The sequence below is a fragment of the Callithrix jacchus genome, chromosome 16 (genome assembly GCF_049354715.1).
Source record: "Callithrix jacchus isolate 240 chromosome 16, calJac240_pri, whole genome shotgun sequence".
NCBI lineage: Eukaryota > Metazoa > Chordata > Mammalia > Primates > Cebidae > Callithrix > Callithrix jacchus.
Window position 1 is genome coordinate 56,620,915 of NC_133517.1, and position 20,534 is coordinate 56,641,448.

Genomic DNA, 20,534 nt, shown 5'->3' on the forward strand with positions numbered 1-20,534 from the left:
CCTATTCCTAAACATTTAGGTAAGGGATACTCACTCATATTAGAGAAGAGGGCAGAAAGGACTAGAGTGGTTATTCAACAATTTGGTAGATTGAACCAACACAAGATAAAGCTAGCATGTGTTGGAGTGTCTAATATAATTTTTTTCAGTAGGACCAGTTGGAATATCTGATTGTGTCCTCTTCGTTCACTAAATCAGATTGAGCAGCTGTCTTCACAGTACTGAAAATAGTAGAAACAGTGAGGTCTGCTTGTTCTGTATGCACTAGTATTATTAGTATAGGCTTCAATCTTAATAAATGTGAGTTTCTTAAGACGAGTGTCAAGTATGTCATTTCAATCACTGGTTGTTATTAATATATATATATTGTACTTATTTTTGAGGTATATGTGTTACCTGTATACAGTATGTGATGATCAAACCAGGGCAATTAGGATATCACCCCAAACATTTTTCTTTCCTTTGTGTTGGGAACATTATAATTCTTGTTTAAAAATAGACAGTAAATTAGTAACTGAATTTCCTGCTGTACTATCAAATACTAGAACTTATTCTGCTAGCTATATTTTTGTACCCCTTAACCAACTTCTCTTTATCCCCTGCACCCTTTCCCTTCCTATCCTCTGGTAACTACCACTCTACTCTATACTTCATGAGATCTACTTTTTTAGCTCCTAACTGTGAATGAGAACGTGCCATATTTGTCTTTCTGTGCCTGGCCTATTTCACTTAAGATAATGACCTCTGGTTCCACCCATGTTGTTGCAGCTGACAAGATTTCATTCTTCTGTTGCTGAATAATATTCCTTTGTGTATATATACCACATCGTCCATGTGGATTCCATATCTTGGCTGTTGTGAACAGTGCTGTAATAAGAACGAGAATGCAGATATCATTTCAAGATACCGATTTCCTTTCTTTCTTTTGAATATGTATTCGGTATTGGGATTGCTGGATCATATATTCTATTTTTGTTTTTTTGAGAAACCTCCATACTCTTTTACTTAACGACTATACTACTTTACATTCCTACGGACAGTATTTAAGCTCTCCTCTTTCTCTGCATCCTTGCCAGCACTTGTTATTTTTTATCTTTTTTATAATAGGTATTCTAACTGAGGTGAGATGATATCTCATTGTGGTTTTAATTTGTATTTTCCTGATGATAGTGATGTCAATCATTTTTTTATATACCTGTTGGCCTTTTGTATGTCTTCTCTTGAGATATGTCTATTCAGATCTTTTGCCTGTTTTAAAAACAGGATTATATATGTTTTTGCTTTTGAGTTTTTTTTTTTTTTTAATTTGTTTGTTTTTTTAAGAGGCAGGATCTTGTTTTGTTGCCCAAGCTGGGGTTCAGTGAGCATGATTTTAGCTCACTGTAACCTCCAACACCTTCTATTGAATTTTCTGAGCTCTCTATATATTCTGATTATTAATCCCTTGTCAGATAGGCAGTTGCAAATACTTTCTCCCATTCTGTGTGTGTTCTCTCTCTCTCTTTCTTCTTTGAAATGAAGTCTTGCTCTGTTGCCAGACTGGAGTGCAGTGGTGTCATCTCAGCTCACTGCAACCTCCACCTCTCGGGTTCAAGCGATTCTCCTGCCTCAGCCTCTCAAGTAGCTGGTATTACAGGTGCCTGCCACCATACCCCCAGCTAATTTTCTGTATTTTTTGTAGTGGCAGGGTTTCACCATGTTGGCTAGGTTGGTCTTGAACTCCTGACCTCAAGTGATCTGCCTGCCTCAGCCTCCCAAAGTGCTAGGATTACAGGCATGCGTCACCATGCCTGGGCCTACACTTTCTGTCTCTTACTCGTTTATTGGCTTATTGAGGATTTCTGTTTCTTCTTGGTTCAATCTTGGTAGGTTTTATGTGTCCAAGAATTTATCAGTTTCTTCCAGCTTTTCTAATTGGTTAACAAATGTTGTTGATAATAGTCTCTTTAAGAGTCCTTGTATTTCTGTAGTTATCAGTATAGTGGCTGAGTTTCAAGAAATCCAAAGGAATCCTGGTCAACTCTTTTTGGTTTATTTTTCTTTTGGTAATTGCCTTTTATTTCCTAGCCTAGAAAGTCCCTTAGCCAGAGTCAGAAGCCCACCTAGATTCAAGAAGGAGGGAATGCAGATTCCACCTATTAACAGGAAGAGTATCAAAGTCACATGGGATAAAGGGCATATTAAACATTAGATAATTTAATATTAGCTGCTTTGTCTAGTAAAATCAATTTAGGAATTTTAGGTTAGAGCTTTTATGAGAAAATAAACTCAAGTGTTATAGAAAAGACAAAATGAGGGAGAAGATAACTTTTAGACCAGTTTAGATTATTTAAGGAGTCACTTTAACTAGAAATATTACCCAGATTCTTAAAGCTCTTCACGTTTTGTCATTTCTTTTAATTTAGCTGTCCCAGTTTGCATTCCTTTGCTTAGTCCCTCATATTTTTTTTTTTTTGGTTGTTGCATTTTAGGTTTTGGGGTACATGTGAAGCACATGCAAGATTGTTGTATAGGTACACACATGGCAGTGTGATTTGCTGGCTTCCTCTTCACCTATGTCTGGCATTTCTCCCCATGCTATCTCTCCCCAACTCCCCACCCCCTGTTTCCCCATAACAGACCCCAGTGTGTGATGCTCCCCTCCCTGTGTCCATGTGTTCTCATTGTTTGACACCCGCCTATGAGTGAGAACATGCGGTGTTTGATTTTCTGTTCTTGTGTCAGTTTGCTGAGAATGATGGTTTCCAGGTTCATCCATGTCCCTGCAAAGGACACAAACTCATCGTTTTTGATGGCTGCATAATATTCCATAGTGTATATGTGCCACAGTTTCCCTGTCCAGTCTATCATCGATGGGTACTTGGGTTGGTTCCAGGTCTTTGCTGTTGTAAACTGTGCTGCAGTGAACATTCGTGAGCATGTGTCCTTATAGTAGAACGATTTATAATCCTTTGGATATATACCCAGTAATGAGATTTCTGGGTCAAATGGAATTTCTATTTCTAGGTCCTTGAGGAATCGCCGCACTGTCTTCTACAATGGTTGAACTAATTTACATTCCCACCAACAGTGTAAAAGTGTTCCTGTTTCTCCACATCCTCTCCAGCATCTGTTGTCTCCAGATTTTTTAATGATCGCCATTCTAACTGGCATGAGATGGTATCTCAATGTAGTTTCGATTTGCATTTCTCTAATGACCAGTGATGATGAGCATTTTTTCCTATGTTTGTTGGCCTCATGTATGTCTTCTCTTATAAAGTGTCTGTTCATATCCTTCGCCCACTTTTGAATGAGCTTGTTTGCTTTTTTCTTGTAAATCTGTTAGTAGCCAGCTAGTCTTCTTCCAATACCCTCCTGCCCTTTTTAGCTTCAGCAAGCATCTGAAGTTTCATTAAAGGGTCAGTGCACTTAAAGCATAATGAGGTGGTTCTCTTGGTGGGATCTTAACATGTGCAGTAATTATAAATGAGGGAATTCTGGAGTAAAGAGTAGGGTGTTTATTATGTTCCTTGCATTTTTCTTTTTTGTATGTGCTGCACATCTATCATTTACATCAGGTTGTGGGTTGAGCCTTGAAGCTTAACTCCATAGTTTATTAACACTTGTTTCTTCACATCTGGACTTAGAACTGCCCTGTTTCTTCAAGAGAAGAAAGAGGCGCTGAGAACCCTTGATACCTTTCCTATGTTAATTAAAGGGAGACCTAAAGTTGTAGACAGCTGAGCAGCAATTATTGACATTCCATCTTCTCTCCCATTTCAGTCAGCGTTTGGTCTCTTGCCTATAGTGATTTAAACTGGGCAGCCTGGCTGAAGAAGTGAGCGGTTTGGAGCCTGCCTGAGCTAGGACTCAGTAGAATGTGGTCAGCAGACTAGTGTTGGTGCTGGACCTAGGACCACATAAGGAAATTTGGTGTAAGCATCTAGACACCTTGATACCTTACAGCAATTTGATAGTAATGTGATGTCGATTGATTATAGTGATGGAAATTTTGTGCTTGGCTTACGTATGTCTTTAAAAAAAAAAAAAAAAAAACTTCATTCTTCTAGAAATTCCTTTTCACTGTATTTTACAAAAGTATTGGTCTGTGATAGGTTGGAAATAAAACAAAACTGGTTCTTCATCCAGATGATTTGAGGAGTACTGGACTAAGCCATGTAAAAACCGTTTTTTGTTTTAAAAACTTTTCATTTTCACCTTGATAATCTATTGAAAAAGATATTCTGTAGTGTGCAAAAGTGGCATCTCTGTGAATAATTAATCTTGAAATATTTTTTAAAACGTAATTGGCCACAGAAACAGAAGAGCTACAATAACAAAACCCTATGAAAGACTACTGTTCTATGGTGAAGGGGGTAAAAGACTTTTTTCACTTAGAGATACAAAGAATTGGCAGCCCCAGTTCAACTTTAGCCATGGATCAGAAACAAATATAGAACCGCACAAACAGCACAGGGACGTATGTTAAATTGGTAGAAAGAGAATAGTCATCATAGCAGAAAGCAACTTTTGGGACTTGTCATTCTGTAGTCGAGGCCATTTTTTGAACTGACTGAACCGTGATGAGTGCCCAAAGAGGTGACCCAGATGCTAGGATCTCAGAACCCTCAAGACCCACAATAGGACATCAAGACATGTGAGTGTCACCGACAGGGGACTTGGGAGGTTAACAGCATCAGACACAGACCTTCCTGGAGAGAGATGAAGAAGGCTTGATGGCAAATATATTGCCTATTTGAGAATTTGATTTTGACAAGCAGATAAAACATTAAAGTGTAAAACAGAATAACATTCTTTTTTTTTTTATTGCTAAGTTCTGAAAGGATAGGAGCAAAACCACACTATAATGGAAAACTGCTTCACCTTGGTGACATTGTAACAAAGTTTTATCTTTTCAAAAATATTTTGGCCTATTTTTTTTTGAAGACCTATTTATGAAGACATGTTTATGAGGAATCTCAACATTGATTTTTGGGCCACAGAGGTATATTCGGATGGTGTCATATTTTTTGTTTAGCTTCTCCCCTGACATACTCCATATTTATTCCAAGTAGTGTTTTTTCATTGCTAGCACTTCGTTTCTTCTGATGACTTGTGAGGTGTAATTCTTTCTTCCAGGAAGCAATTGCTATTATGAATTTAGTTGTCTTTACTGTCCAATTTGGGCTACAAAAGAGATAGCTGAAATAATCAGAAGTGCAGTTGTTGTTGCTGTTGTTGGTTTACTGTCCAGCAGTCTTGTTAAATTTATTTATTCCAGCAGTTTATTTGTAGATTCTTTTAAATTTTCTCCATAATCTGTGCATATAGTTTTACTTACATAGTTTATGAATAATGATAGTTTTATTTATTCTTTTCCAACCTTTATGTTTTACTTCCCTTTTTTTTTTTTTTTTTTTTTTAAATTGTGCTTGGCAGTGATTTCCAGAACAATGCTGTACAAAAGCAGTAATGATGGGCATCCATGTCTTACTTCCAGTTTGGGGAGGGGAAATTTTTTTCCCTCTAGTATTTACATTTCATGTAGATATTCTTCATCAGATTTATGAAATCTCATCCTATTTCTAGTTTGCTAAGAGTTTTTATCATGAGTGGTTGGTAAACTTTATCATGTATGTTTTCTGCATGTGTTGAGGTAACTGGCTCTTCTTTGTGCAAATGTGGTGAATTAGACTGATTCTACCTTTCTATTCCTAGAATAAACTTTTGCTCATGATATATTCTTTCTTTTAAAAATAGCTGGATGAAGTGCGCCAATTGTTAAGATCTTTGCATCTGTATTTTTAAGAAAGGTAGACATATTGTTTCTCATCCTGTTCTATTAGATTGTGATATCACCATTTCTTCTCCTGTCATAAAGCAAGTTGGGAAATGTTCTGTATCTGTTTTTTGGAAGCATTTGTGTAACATTAATATTTCTTAATTTGGTGAAAGAATTAAAATGTTCCTTTGTGGGGAGAATTTTAGATGGACTGTTTTTAATTGAATAGTTCCATTTTATATTGCTTCATTTTGCTGTGTTGTGTTTTACAAGGAATTGTGCTTTTCTAAATTTTCAAATTCATTGGCATAAAGTTATTCATAAACACTTATTGTATTGCTCATTATCTCTTACCTTATTTATTATCTTCTTCATTCTTGATGTTTCTCTGGACTCTATCTTTTTTTTTTTTTTTTTGAGACACGGGCTGGAGTGTGGTGGCGTGATCTTGGCTCACCGCGACCACTACCTTCTGGGTTCAAGCAATTCTCCTGCGTCAGCCTCCTGAGTAGCTGGGATTACAGGCACGTGCCACCACGCCCAGCTAACTTTTTTTTTTTTTTTTTTTAAAGTAGAGATGGGGTTTCACCTGATTGGTCAGGCTGGTCTCAAATCTTCTGTCCTAATGATCCACCCACCTCAGCCTCCCAAAGTTCTGGGATTACAGGCTTGAGCAGCTGCGCTTTTCTTGACTCTTTATTTTTGATCAATCTTACAAGAGGTGATTCAATTTTATTTTTTAAAAGTTACTTTGATTTTCTGCTTTTAAATTATCCTTTTAAATATGCATTCTTTGTTAAAAACATTTTTATTGGTACATAGTAGGTATATATATATATATTTACGGGGATACATGAAATGTTTTGATACAGGCATGCAGCACATCAGGCTAAATAGGTTATCCATAACCTCAAGCATTTATTCTTTTTGGTGTTACAAACGTTCTCGTTATACTCTGTTATTTTTTTAATGTATAATAAATTTTTGTTGACTGTAATTCCTAGTTGTGCTACCCAATACTAGATCTTAAGCATTCTGTTTTTCTATGCATTAACTATCCCCCTTTCACTGATGTGTAGTCTTACAGATACTCAACCTTCACTTCTAATACACATATTTAAATATGTAATTTTTTTTAAGGAGACAGGGTTGTGCTCCGTTGCCAAGGCTGGAGTGCAGTGGTGAAGTCATAACTTGCTGCAGCCTTGAGCTTTGGGGCTCAAGCAGCCCTCCTGCCTCAGCCTCCCGAGCAGCTGGGACTTGAGGCACATACCACCATACCCAGCTAATTTTTAAATTATTTTGTGCAGGCAGGTCTTGAACTCCTGGCGTCAAATGGTCCTCCCATCTCAGCCTCCGAAAGTGCTGGGATTATAGGCATGAACCACCGTGCCCTGCCACATGTATAGATTTTAATCTAAACATAATTCTGTCTACATTCACTGTTTTGATACTTCTTTTCACTGTATCATTTAATTCAAAATACTTTGAGTTTCTTCTTGACTAAATTGGTTACTTGAAATACATTGGTTAATTTCTGGCAATGCAACATTTTCTAGTTATTTTGTAGTTGTTGTCTAGCTTAATGCTAGACACAGAATATACTCTGAATAATTCTAGTCCTTTGATATTTATTGAATCTTGCTGTTTCATTCAGCATATGGCCAACTTTAGGAAATATTTCTTCTCTGCTTGCAAAGACTACATATTATCCTATTAGGTATAGTGTCAATTTCTTTTTTTTTTGAGACGGAGTTTCGCTCTTGTTACCCAGGCTGGAGTGCAATGGTGCGTTCTCGGCTCACCGCAACCTCCGCCTCCTGGGTTCAGGCAATTCTCCTGCCTCAGCCTCCCGAGTAGCTGGGATTACAGGCACGTGCCACCATGCCCAGCTAATTTTTTGTATTTTTAGTAGAGACGGGGTTTCACTACGTTTACCAGGATGGTCTCGATCTCTTGACCTCGTGATCCACTGGCCTTGGCCTCACAAAGTGCTGGGCTTACAAGTGTTAATTTCTATGTCAATTAGATAGATTTGTTAATCATGCTCTTCAGATCTTCTATATGGTACCAAAAGTTATAAGGGTATATTTTATATATACTCAGAAGTGCCACCCCACACCACATCCCCATTCCTGCACTTGCCATCTTGGTCACACCTCTCCTATGTGTAACCAATCTCACTGGACTCCCATTTCTACTTTGTGGGGTTGTTTTGCAAAAAGAAGCAGATACATTTATATTTTCCTATTTTCTCCTTTTTATTCAAAAGGTATACTGTGGCTGTGATTTACACTTTGGGTTTTGAACTTAATAAATCCTGGAAATTGTAGAGCTCTTCCTCTTTCCTCTTGTTTTTCCCCCAGCAGATTCATAGTACTCCGTTATGGAAATGTACCATAGTTTATTCAATTAGTCTCTTACGAATGGACTTTTAGGTGTTTTCTAATACTTTTCAAGGCTGCAGTGAATAACTTTATGCATATGTATTTTCTTGTTGTTGTTAAGTATATGTTTTCACTTGGGACTACTGAACAAATACATAAACTGGGTGGCTTATAAACAACAGAAACTTCTCACTGGTCTAGAGGCTGGAAGTCCTAGATCAGAGTGACAGCATAGTAGAGTTCTGGTGAGAACCTTTTTTTTCCAGATTTCAGACTGCTGATTTAGATCCTCAAGCATGTCTCTGGAGAGCAGAGAGAGGAAGCATGTTCATGTACTCTCACAAGGGCAGCAGTCCCATTCAAATAGGGCCTCATCATTATGACCTCATCTAATCCAAATTACCTCCAAAAGACCCCACCTTGTAATAGCATCACATTGGGGAGTAGAGTGGCAACTTACACACAAACATTAGTCTATAACAGTATATCTTTCTTTCTTAATTGTACTTTGGGGCTCTGGGGTACATGTGCACATCCTGCATCCTGCAGGATTGTTGCATAGGTACATACATGCCATGGTGGTTTGCTGTCTCCATCCCCCGTTGCCTACATCAGTCATTTCTCCCGGTGTTATCCCTCCCCATCCTTACCTCTCCCCACTGTCCCTCCCATCTCCTCCCCTGCACTCCCCCACCTACCTCAGTGATTGTTGTTTCCTTCCCTGTGCCTGAGTGTTCTCATTGTTCATTACCAGCTTATGAGTGAAAACATATGGTGTTTGGTGTTCTTGTGTCAGTTTGCTGAGAATGATGGTTTCTAGATTCATCCATGTCTTTCTCTACAAAGGACAAAAACTTGTCAGTTTTTTTATGGCTGCATAGTATTCCATGGTGTATATGTGCCACATTTTCTTTGTCCAGTCTATCATCGATGGGCATTTGGGTTGGGTCCAGGTGTTTGCTATTGTAAACAGTGCTGCAGTGAACATACGTGTGCATGTGACTTAATAATAGAACGATTTATAATCCTTTGGATATATAACCAGTAATGGAATTGCTGAGTCATACAGAATTTCTATTTCTAGGTCCTTGAGGAATCGCCACACTGTCTTCCACAATGATTGAACTAATTTACACTCCCACCAACAGTGTAAAAGGGTTCCTTTTTCTCCACATCCTCTCCAGCATCTGTTGTCTCCAGATTTTTAATGATTGCCATTCTAACTCGCATGAGATAGTATCTCAGTGTGGTTTTGATTTGCATCTCTCTAATGACCAATCATGATGAGCATTTTTTCATATGTTTGTTGGCCTCATAAATGTCTTCTTTCCCATTTTAGTATATGTGCTGCTGAAGCGAGCACATAAATGTCTTCTTTTGAAAAGTGTCTCTTCATCTCCTTCACCCACTTTCGAATGGGTTTGTTTTTTCTTGTAAATCTGCTGTAGGTCTTCGTTGATTCTGGATATTGGCCCTGTGTCAGGTGGGTAGATTGCAAAAGTTTTTTCCCATTCTGTTCGTTACCAGTTTTCTCTAATGATTGTTTCTTTTGCTGTGCAGAAGCTCTTAAGTTTACTTAGATCGTATTTATCTATTTTGGCTTTTGTTGCCATTGCTTTTGGTGTTTTAGTCATGAAGTCCTTGCCTGTGCCTGTGTCCTGAAAGGTGCATAACAGCATATCTTTGGCATAAATTACTAGAAGTGGAATTGCTGGGTCAGAAGGCACATGTAGTTTGGTTAGTTATTGCCAAATTCTCCTTTATGCAGATTATAGCAAATTCTCATTCCTGTCAGCAGTATATGAGAGTTCCTGTTTCTCTGCATTCTTACCAACAGATAGGGTACTGGTATGACCTTTTTTAAAATAATTATTTAACAGTTTATATATTTATATTTTCAGTGAGGTAAAATTCCTGTAACATAAAATTTACCGTTTAAACAACTTCAAAGTGTACAACTGAGTGTTCTTTAGTATATTCAATTATCACCATGATCTAAATTCAGACTGTTTCTATCATCCCCAAAAGAAACTCTTTACCTGTTAGCAGCCATTCCCAACTCTACCGTACCCCTAGCAACTGGCAGTCGGTATTGTACTTTCTTCTCTGTAGATTTGCATATTCTTGGTGGAATCACAATTTTTGATCTTTCATGTCTGGTTTCTTTGTAGTATTATGTTCTCAAGGTTCATCCATGTTGTAGCATGTATCAGTGCTTCATTTCTTTTTTTGCTAAACAATATTTCATTGTTGAGTATACCACATTTTGTTAATCTGTTTATCCATTGATGGATATGGATATTTGGGTTATTTTCACTTTTTCGGTATCATGGATTATGCTACTGTGAAAATTCACATATAAGAGTGTTTTGTTTTATGACAAGGTGTCTCTCTGTTGCCCAGGCTGGAGTGAAGTGGCATGATCACAGCTCACTGCAGCTTCAATCTCCTGGGCTCAAACAATCCTTGACCTCCCAAGTAACTGGGGGTACAGGCATGTGCCATGACACCCAGCTACTTTTTGTGGGTTTTGTAGAGATGAGGTTTTGCTGTGTTGCCCAGGCTGGTCTTGAAATCCTGAGCTCAAGCAGTCTACCCGCCTCAGTCTCCCAAAGTGCTGGGATTACAGATGTGAGCCACCATGCCCGGCTGTGAGTTTTTATTTGGACATATGTTTTCATTTCTCTTGGGCATATGTATACCTAGAATTGGAATGGTAGGCTCATATGGTAACTCCATGTTTAATCTTTTGAGGAGCTGCCAAACTATTTTCATAGTGGTTGTACCACTTTATATTCTTCCAGGTTCCATTTTTTTCACATCCTTGCCTATACTTGGTATATCTTCTTAATTAATTGTCTGGTCATATCTTTGCATTTTTTTTCTATTATTTCCTCTCTCATTTTAAAAGAATTTCTGTATATATAAAGGGTATTAGCTTTTTTCTATGATACATGGTACATGTATTCCTCTTTGGGGTTTTTTTTGGCATCTTTTGACTTGGTTTATGATTTTTTTTCCCTTTTTTGCTGAGCTGTCATACTTCAAAAAAAAACTAATTGGAAAATACTTCAGCTGAAAAATATATTATTCGTGCTTCGTTTGATACCAACAGAGGGTTGCCCCTTTTCTTTGCTGGGCAGATAGTGGGGAGCCAACAGGGTCTGGCTCTGTTGCCCAGGCTGGAGAGCAGTGGCACGATCTTGGCTCACGGCATTGTTCCCCTCCTGGGCTCAAGTGATTCTCCCACCCCAGTCTCTTGAGTGATTGGGACCACAGGCATGCTCCACGACTCCTGGCTCTTTATTGTATTGTTTTGTAGAGACGGAGTTTTGCGAAGTTGGCTTGGCTGGTCTTGAACTTCTGAGCTCAGTCTGCCTGCCTCAGCCTCCTAAAGTGTTGGAATTACAGATAGGAGCATCTGCCTGGCTGGATCTGTGGGTTTTTTTGTGTGCTTTTGTTTGTTTTAAGACAGTCTCTTCTGTAGCTCAAGCTGAACTGTATTGATGCAGTCATAGCTCACTACAGCCTGAACCTCCTGGGCTCAAGCTGTCCTGGGACTACAGGAACATGCTACCATGCCCAAGCTAAATTTTGTATTTTTTAGTAGAGACAAGGTCTTGCCATGTTGCTCAGGCTGGTCTCAAACTCCTGGGCTCAAGCAATCTTCTTGCCTCAGCATTCCAAAGTGCTAAGATTTTGGGCATGAGCAGCGCACGTGGCCTGCCTTGAAGGATCTGAGCAGGGATTGTACTCCAGGTTTCCAAGGCTCTCTTTTTTTCTGCACCCAGCTTTTCTCAGTGCAAGTCTGGGGGTGTCCTGAGACTGTTCTGGTTTATTCCTGAGCCCTTATTCCTGTTTGCTAAACCCTTTCACTGTTTTGAGAGGCTCCTTCTCAGCTCAGGTTCAGGATCAGTAACTGTATTCAGGAGACACCAGGGTGTTTGACACAGTCTCCACCCTTCCTTCTCACCAGAATCCTGGGCCCCTTGTTCTGAAGATTTGATCAGTTGCTGCCAAAAGCTATGCTGGTTTCTCTTGCATTAGCCTTTTCCTGGCTCTTCAAGATCTTAAGGGCTCAGAATTGGCAAATGCCCTTTGGGGAAAAGTAGCCAACTGTTAATGTATCATTTCCTGTCTTCATCTGTGTCACTCATTGTCTTGGTTGCCTCAGAATGTCTCTGTCTTGAGCCCTTCAAACGTTATTTGGGCTAAAAAAATTTTTACACGCCTGTAATCCCAGCGCTTTGGGAGGCCGAGGCGGGTGGATCACGAGGTCAAGATATCAAGACCATCCTGGTCAACGTGGTGAAACCCCATCTCTACTAAAGATACAAAAAATTAGCTGGGCATGTTGGCGCGTGCCTGTAATCCCAGCTACTCAGGAGGCTGAGGCAAGAGAATTGCCTGAACCCAGGAGGCGGAGGTTGCAGTGAGCCGAGATCACGCCATTGCACTCCAGCCTGGGTAACAAGAGCGAAACTCTGTCTCAAAAAAGAGAATTTTAATCTGGATTTTCATTTTTCTCAATGGGAGTTTAGGCTTGTGCAGACTATTCCTTCAGACTTAAATAGAAGTCCTTTATGGCATTTAAAAAATTTAATTTTGTATGCTTTTTTGGTTTTGTTTTCAGTTGCTCTGTGTCTGATTCTCCTGTTAACAGTGACTTGGTTAAGCGGAGGACCTTATTTTAATTATAGTGTTTTTAATCACTAGCATCTAGTATCTATAATGACTATTCATTGAATTTGTATTTTATGAGGAAAGAACTTTGCTTTTAGGTTAAAGTTTTTGAAAATAGGCAGCAAGTTAAAAACATTTGGTTTTGCTATGAGATTTTCCTACAAATTTAAAGTCTGTGGTAAAAAAGGGGGGTAGGTGGGGTTGTTACATTATTTGTAGATACTTTTTGACACAGCTGAAATTAGAGTCCTGGCCTTTTAATAATTTGTTTAACAAATATTTATTATTCTGTAAATCAGGTTCTACTGGGTGTGGGGAGAGACAGTGATTATTTTTGTGGATTAGGTCTCTATTCTCCTCAGGCTTCTTCTGCATATAACATATCAAGAGAGAATATAGGTCATTTGACATGAACATCAACATATCACATTGTAATTGGTAGATATCAAGTATAATACACCAAAAATTATTTTGTTCTCTTAACAGAATATGACAGATACTTAGCATCTAGCAAAATAATGGCAGCTGCTTATCTTGACCCCAACTTGAATCACACACCAAATTCGAGTGCTAAGACTCACCTGGGTACTGGTGTGGAACGTTCTCCTGGTGCGATGGAGCGAGTATTAAAGGTCTTCCATTATTTTGAAAGTAATAGTGAGCCAACCACCTGGGCCAGTATCATCAGGCATGGAGATGCTACTGATGTCAGGGTAAGTATGCTTTCTGTGAGACATCTTTAGTGTTTATTTAGGTTAAAACTTAATGGCATGTATGAAAACAATGTAATAATTTTTATTTAACTTAGGAACTTTCATATTACAGAGGTATTAAACTTTTTGTTATAAGATTTATTAGTTAATATGCAATTGACCTGAGTTTTAGTTGTTGTAAAGTTTCTTAGGAAAATAATGACCAAATCATATTTTAGTCATATAATGCCATTGACTTATTTTTCCCTCCTAGGCTTCTTTTTTAAACTTTTGGATGAGTACTGGGAAACAATACAACCAAAATAGCCTCTAATACTCATGAAATTAGCTATTTTTCTAGAAAGTATATTTTGAAGGTATTTACATGATTTCAGATGGGATAATTTATTTTAAAACTGTTGAGCATATGCTGTGTGTCAGACGGTATGCTAGGTTCTGGCTGTAAAAGGTCTCGGCGAGGTCCTTGCTCTTACAGCTTAGAGCGTGTAGGGACAGACATCATGAATGTGATTATAGTGCAGTGCAGAAGTGCTTCACTGGAGGTTCTTGTGGAAGCTTGGAGGAGTAACACCTTTTAAATACTAGAAAGGATTTCCTTTGGGTCTGGGAAGGTGAGTAAAGGTAGTAACACGGAATTGTGGGAGAAGAGCCTGCTAGGCAAAGATGTAGGTCATCTTTCTGAAAGTGGGGAATGAGAAGGTAGCACTGTGATTTCAGAAAGCTCAGTTCAGTATTTAAATTTTTAGTGTTTGCTTTGATGAAGTGTTAAATACCTTCTCTTTCCTAGCCCCCTCCACCTAGTCTATATTCATCTTTAAGGAGAAGTTTCCAGTGACAAGGAAGTTTAGATATATCTCTTTTCTCTCTCTCTCTTTTTTTTTTAACAATAGCAAAATTAATTTTCTACTCTCTAACTCATATGCCTTTATTATTTTTAACCAAAGAAAATGGATTGGTAGAACTTAGATATAAGGCTAAAAGATTGGGCGCAGTGGTCTACACTTGCAATGCCAGTACTTTGGGAGGCCAAGGTGGTGGGTCACTTGAGGTCAGGAGTTTGAGACCAGCCTGGGCAACATGGCGAAATCTCATCTCTACAAAAAATATAAAAATTAGCCAGCTGTGGTGGCACATGCCTATAGTCCCAGCTACTCAGGAGGCTGAGACAGGAGAGACACTGGAACCCAGGAGACAGATTGCAGTGAGCTGAGATCACCGCGTTGCATTCTAGCCTGGGCAGCAGAGCAAGACTCTGTCTAGAAAAAAAGAAAAAAAAAGATTTAAGGCTAAAGTCTTGTATATAAATTTTACATAATTTTTCATTACCTCTGAAATTTAATGTCAGCACACTATTCAGATGGATTAATTATTAAAAATATGATAGCCTCTTTTATAAAGTTTTTATGAAGCCTGTTGGCTTTTTCTAGTTTTTTCTAATTCTGTGTTTTACTTTTAACCTGATAAACACTGTCATTTGGTGGAAAGGCTTGCAGTGAGTATCCTGCCATAAGGTTAATCAGATAATTCATACTGGAAAGAAACCTTGTAGATGTAACTTTATGTAAGGCTTTTAGTGTATGTTCTGGTCTTCGTAGATTTCAGATACAATGAAGGAGGAAACTCTTCAGTAAAATCATTTTATCAGCTCTAATGAACTTCAGAGCGTTCATAAAGGAGGGAAACCTTTCAGGGATTATGAATTTGACAAGACATTTGGCAAAAATATTCAAGACTTATATCAGAAAACTCACCTAGGAAAGACTGTAACGATAAGCCATGGTTTTACTATTAAACTTTCTGCATGTAAGGGGATTACTCCCACAGAGCCAGTGTCACTGCAGGCATGTCAGCCTTTAGCCAGTGTTAAAAACTTCCTAGTCATACATTCATATTGTGAGGAAAAATTTACATCATATACAAATGCATAACTTATCAGAATTCATTTATCAAACTTGTAAAGATTAATATGATCAAATCTATATGGCTACAAACAAGATGTTTTATTTCACAGAAATTGGCAAATTATCAGTTAATTATTTTCAAATTGAGGCAGAAAAATTACAGTTGGCATTGAATTCACCATGGCCCTTTCCTAGGATAGCATGAGGTTCTCATGATACTGAGTCACTGTGATGGAAGACTGGATATTATTCGTAACCCACTTCCCATTGAATGCTTTAATGCTCTAACATTTGAAAATGCAGTATCTTAATTGTAAATTAATGAGTAGATTTGCGCATCTGAGCAAAGTAGTACTGAAGAGCAAGTCTGTGACATCTTTCTCCCAAAGAAGAGGTATCAGACAAAGGAACATTATGGATACAAAGTATTGTTAGGAAAGAGAAAAATGGAATAAACACCATAGTATTTGAAAGCCTGATGATCTTCGAACAGGAAGTGGGGATTGTTAGAATTTAGATTTAAGGACTGACCGTTGAGTAGCAGCATCAAAGGGGATGCCACACAACTAATTTCTGAAATGATATACCTCATTGTTATTCAGGTACTGAACAAATTCGATTCAGTCTCAAACTCAGTATAGCTACGCTGCCCATTATCGCAGCTATGTGCAGCTGTTGAGCACTTGAATGTTGCTACTCTGAATTGACATGTGCTATAGTATAAAAATACATTCCACATTTCAAAGACTCAGTAAGAAAACAATAAAATATCTCATAAGTGTGTTATGATTACATGTCGAATGATAATACTTTTGATATAGTAGGTTAACTATATCATTGAAATTGAATTCACCTTTTTATTATTTGTTTTTTTTGGCTGTGGCTACTAGAAATTTTAAAATTACTTATGTGGCTTGCATTGTATTTCTTCTGCTGGACAGTTGTGCTCTATAGAAAGCAATTCTCAGAAAGACTGTTTGAATCAGAAAAACCAAAACCTTTTGAGGAGTTTAAAGATTTGTTTTTACCAAGAGCATCTGGATTTTTGTTACATTTCATTATAGTGGCTTTATTTTCATGCCTCAATAAGTATTACTGCTTTTACAATTATATGTGCTAATTGTACATTAATTAATGTTTGGTTGCTGAAAAGATTCACAGGATTCCACAGTTTATAGGCAAAATCCATTACAGCAACACTAGTATAATGATCCTCATTTAAGTGATCTGAAGATCTTTGGTACAGGCTTCTTGGCCTTTGATATGTTTTTTCTGTAGATGTGAAACCATTACTGGCTTAAGTGTGAAGCACCTCAGTATGAGGAAGTGGTGGGGGTCTGTGAGAGGATCACACAGGTACTTTCCATCTATATAGCCAGTCTCAACCTGTGGACCTGCCCAAGTGCTGCCAAAATCAGGTGCACCTTGTCAGTCCAGTTATGATTATTAAATCGTACTGACAGGCTGTATATTCTGCCCCTCAAACAGCTCAGGAACCCGTGGTTACAAACGTCACTTATCTTGGCCATAGGTTTGGCCAGGTGTCAGTACCGTGCTTCAGGCAGCTCTAGAGAGAAGTATGGGGTCAATCTAAAAGAGCCAAGAGAAATCCAGGCTGTACAATGTTGAATAAGATCAGTCATCTGGAAACATGGCAGTGATAATTCAGAAAAATACTAACATAAAGAAAATTCCCAAATTCTACCAGAGAAGTCCCTATCTAGGAGAAAGAATGATATTTACTTTTTTTTTTTTGAGACAGAGTTTCACTGTCATTGCCCAGGTTGTAGTGCAATGGCGCTATCTCGGCTCACCACAACCTTAGCCTCCAGGGTTCAAGCAATTCTCCTGTCTCAACCCCTCGAGTACCTGGGATTACAGGCATACACCACCATGCTTGGCTAATTTTGTATTTTTAGTAGAGACAGGGTTTCTCCATGATGGTCAGGCTAGTCTTGAACTCCTAACCTCAGATGATCCACCTGCCTCAACCTTTCAAAGTGCTGGGATTAAAGGTGTGAGCCACCGCACCCAGCCTACGCCAGACTTTTCATCAGCAATGCTGGATGCAAGAAGACATTGGAACAGTATCTTCAGAGAGCTCAGGGAAAATAACGTGTACCTTAGAAGTCTATCAGATAATTTATTAATCAAGATAATGTGAAATGAAGGTATCTACAGAGAAGTAGTGATGTTAGAAAGCTAGCAGCATCCAGTTTTGAAAAAAGAATTAGATGATATTATGCAGTATGGAAAAAAGTGAGCCCAGAAGAAAATACTGGAGCAGGATGCAGAGACAGTGGTCCATTGTCATACTTGCTCCCTTGTATGCTGTCCCTCTTGTACCTCTCTTAATGTTTCCATAATCTCTTGAATCTACCACCACGATTTAATACAACTTCTGCCTATTCTCCACCTGTCTCCATTCTCTGATTGGTCTCATTCTAGATTTGCAACCTTAGTGCTACCCAGCTGTCATGCTGTTTGTCCCCATCTTGTTCTCTCCTACACAACCATTTCACACCTCCTCCACTTTCTTCAACCTGCAGTACTTGAAAACGTCCACACATTTCTGTGTCTTCTCTTTCCCCAGCATTTGTACCTCACTTCTCTGTCTGTACACTTCTTGCTACAAAATAACCATCCAATGCTCCAGTTAAAAAGGGTTACTTCATCTTTTAGTCAATTAGATCCATTCATAGTCGTCTTCTACTCCTCTTTTGCTCTCAAGCCATTTCCAATATATTAACCAATTCTATCCACTTTATCTTCAAAAATGTATTTGAAACCTACCTATTTCATATTGCCTCCACTGCTACCCCTTTCACCCCTTTCTTTGAGCTGCTCTCTATAGCTGCCTTAAAATGTCTCTCCCATACAGTACGGCCTGGTATCCTAACTGAAATCTTGTTTCCCTACTTGCGCTCCTCAGTCTGTTGACAACCCAGCAGCCAGAATGACCCTGGAGAGATGAAAGCCAGAGCACTTCACTCCTCCACTCAGAACCTATTTTCATTTAGTAAACATGCACGTCCTTTGAGAGTCTTCCCCATGTCCCCCATCTCCTCCCACCATCATACCCTGTCACCTTCTGTCCTCGTCACTCACTTTTTCTTTCTACTTCTTGTTTTCTCTAACATACCAATCACTGAATCAGTGATTTGCCCAAAACCCCATAAGAGCTCCCCATTTCTCTCAGACTAAAAATCAAATTGTTTTTGTGGCCTATAAGGACCTACAGGATCTGGCTCCTTGCTTGTTCTCACCCTGCCCTTACTAACTGCCTCTTGGGGCATCCCAGTCTAAGAATAAGAATGTACCATTTCTGTTCTTCTGTCACTGTTTTATTCTCTTCAGATCATCATTATTGACATTGTTTTGTTCTTGATTTGTTTGCTCATTTACTAGTTGTTTTATTCCCCTCCTTGTTAAGTTCTGTGACATCAGAGACTTTTATATTTAATGGTATTATCACCAGCGTCTCTAACAGTGTCTAGCCAGCAAACAGCAGGTGCTCAGTAGGTATAGGTACTGTTTTGAATGACTGTGTGGCATCCTAGGTGAAATCCTGACAGAAATATGTTAGGAAAATTGGCCACAGAAGTAGAAAGCCTTAATTGACAAATAACCGCAAAGAGATTGATTCGATAGTCAAAGATTATACCTAGTCAAAGCCATATCCCACTTTACTGATATCTCTACCAAATCTTTGTACCTAGCCTATTTTTTAAAAAAGACATTACAAGGACTAGAACAAATGATTTTATGCTCATGCACCAGGCAAATACTGGGCAAGTACTATATGATGCTGCTTAAGATTACACCACCATTGAGTTCTTAACACCTTTAAAACCCGTTAAATTTTTTCTGACTGGTACATTGAACTTTTCTAAATGTATAGCACATCCTCAGGTTTCAGTACTTGTCATGAGCCACTAGGAAATTGTTGGTAAATCTGAATCTGTAATAATATATATTAAAAAATCAGTTCATGTAGTTTGCTAAAGTATAGGTGTGTTGGGTTGGATTAATACTAATTACTGTTACCAAGCTGGTAGTGGGAAGACTAGCAATGGGAAGTAATATTGTGTTCAATTTAAAATCATCCTTCTGATGGAAATGGGAAAATGTACAGTGATTTGGGATTCTATGAGAACAAACTGTGCTATAAACAACTGGTATCTGTAGGGGACGGGAATTCTTCAGGGAGTTTTCCCTAAGTTTAGCCATAGGTAGATGCCTGGAGGACTTTTCAGAGCAGTCCAACAGTCTTCAGTGTTTATTGTTAGGTATCATCACTGGACACATTATGTGTGTTAAAAGTGTAAGCTGTTCTGTATGATAGAGGTGCAGGTGAATGTGCATTTAAAAACTTGAACATTGATTGTTATGGATTCAAATAGTTTTGATTCTAGAAAGGACTATAGAGGTCTTAGAAAATTAAAGTCTTCCTTTACAGGATAGAAAGTATCATCCATGAAGAAAGCTAGAAAGAAAAGCTTTAAGAAAAAGCATACAAGCCATGTTGAGGAGGAGAACCTGAGCTAGCTGAGTGTGAGAAAGAAAAAATTTTGAATTAAAAATCCTTTGAGATAGTGATTGAGGTAGTGATTTCCCATAGGCAGGATGATGGCCTCTAAAGATGCCTACATCCTGATTCCTAGAATCTGTGCAGATGTCCGCTTACAAGGTCAAAGGGACTTTGCTGATGTGATTAAGGCTATAGATCTTAAGGTGGGGAGATATGAGTTTTTCACTTCAGCAGGCCTTTCCTTACTGTAGTCAGAGGGAGGTGAATATGAAAGAAGGATCAGATACAAAATTGAAGGAAAAAGAGGATCATGAGCCAAGGAGTGCAGGTGCCCTCTGGAAGTTGGAAAAGGCAAGCTAAGAGCTTCCAGAAAGCAGCACATCTCTGCTGACATCTTTATTTTAGGCCAGTGAGACTCATTTCATACTTGTGATCTACAAAACTAAACAAAACTTGTTGTGTTGCAAGCCCCCAAGTTTGTGGTGATTTATTACAGCAGTAATAGGGAACTAATACAGTGACTGTGGACCATCAAGATACAAAAAGTGCATTCTTTGT

The 20,534-nt window shown here is 38.5% G+C and overlaps 1 protein-coding gene across 49 annotated transcripts in view; it reads left to right on the forward strand.

The window, feature by feature from the left end:
* Positions 1-20,534, forward strand: part of PTK2 (protein tyrosine kinase 2) — a 360,020-nt gene that overhangs the window by 101,545 nt on the left and 237,941 nt on the right. For 48 of the 49 annotated variants that reach the window (XM_035276524.3, XM_035276540.3, XM_078353054.1 and 45 more), the window contains one exon: positions 13,318-13,544. In XM_035276524.3, the coding sequence (XP_035132415.1) occupies positions 13,318-13,544 (227 nt within the window). Of the gene's footprint in view, positions 1-13,314; positions 13,545-20,534 lie in introns of those variants that run through there. The other variant, XM_054246587.1, reaches the window with a different exon arrangement.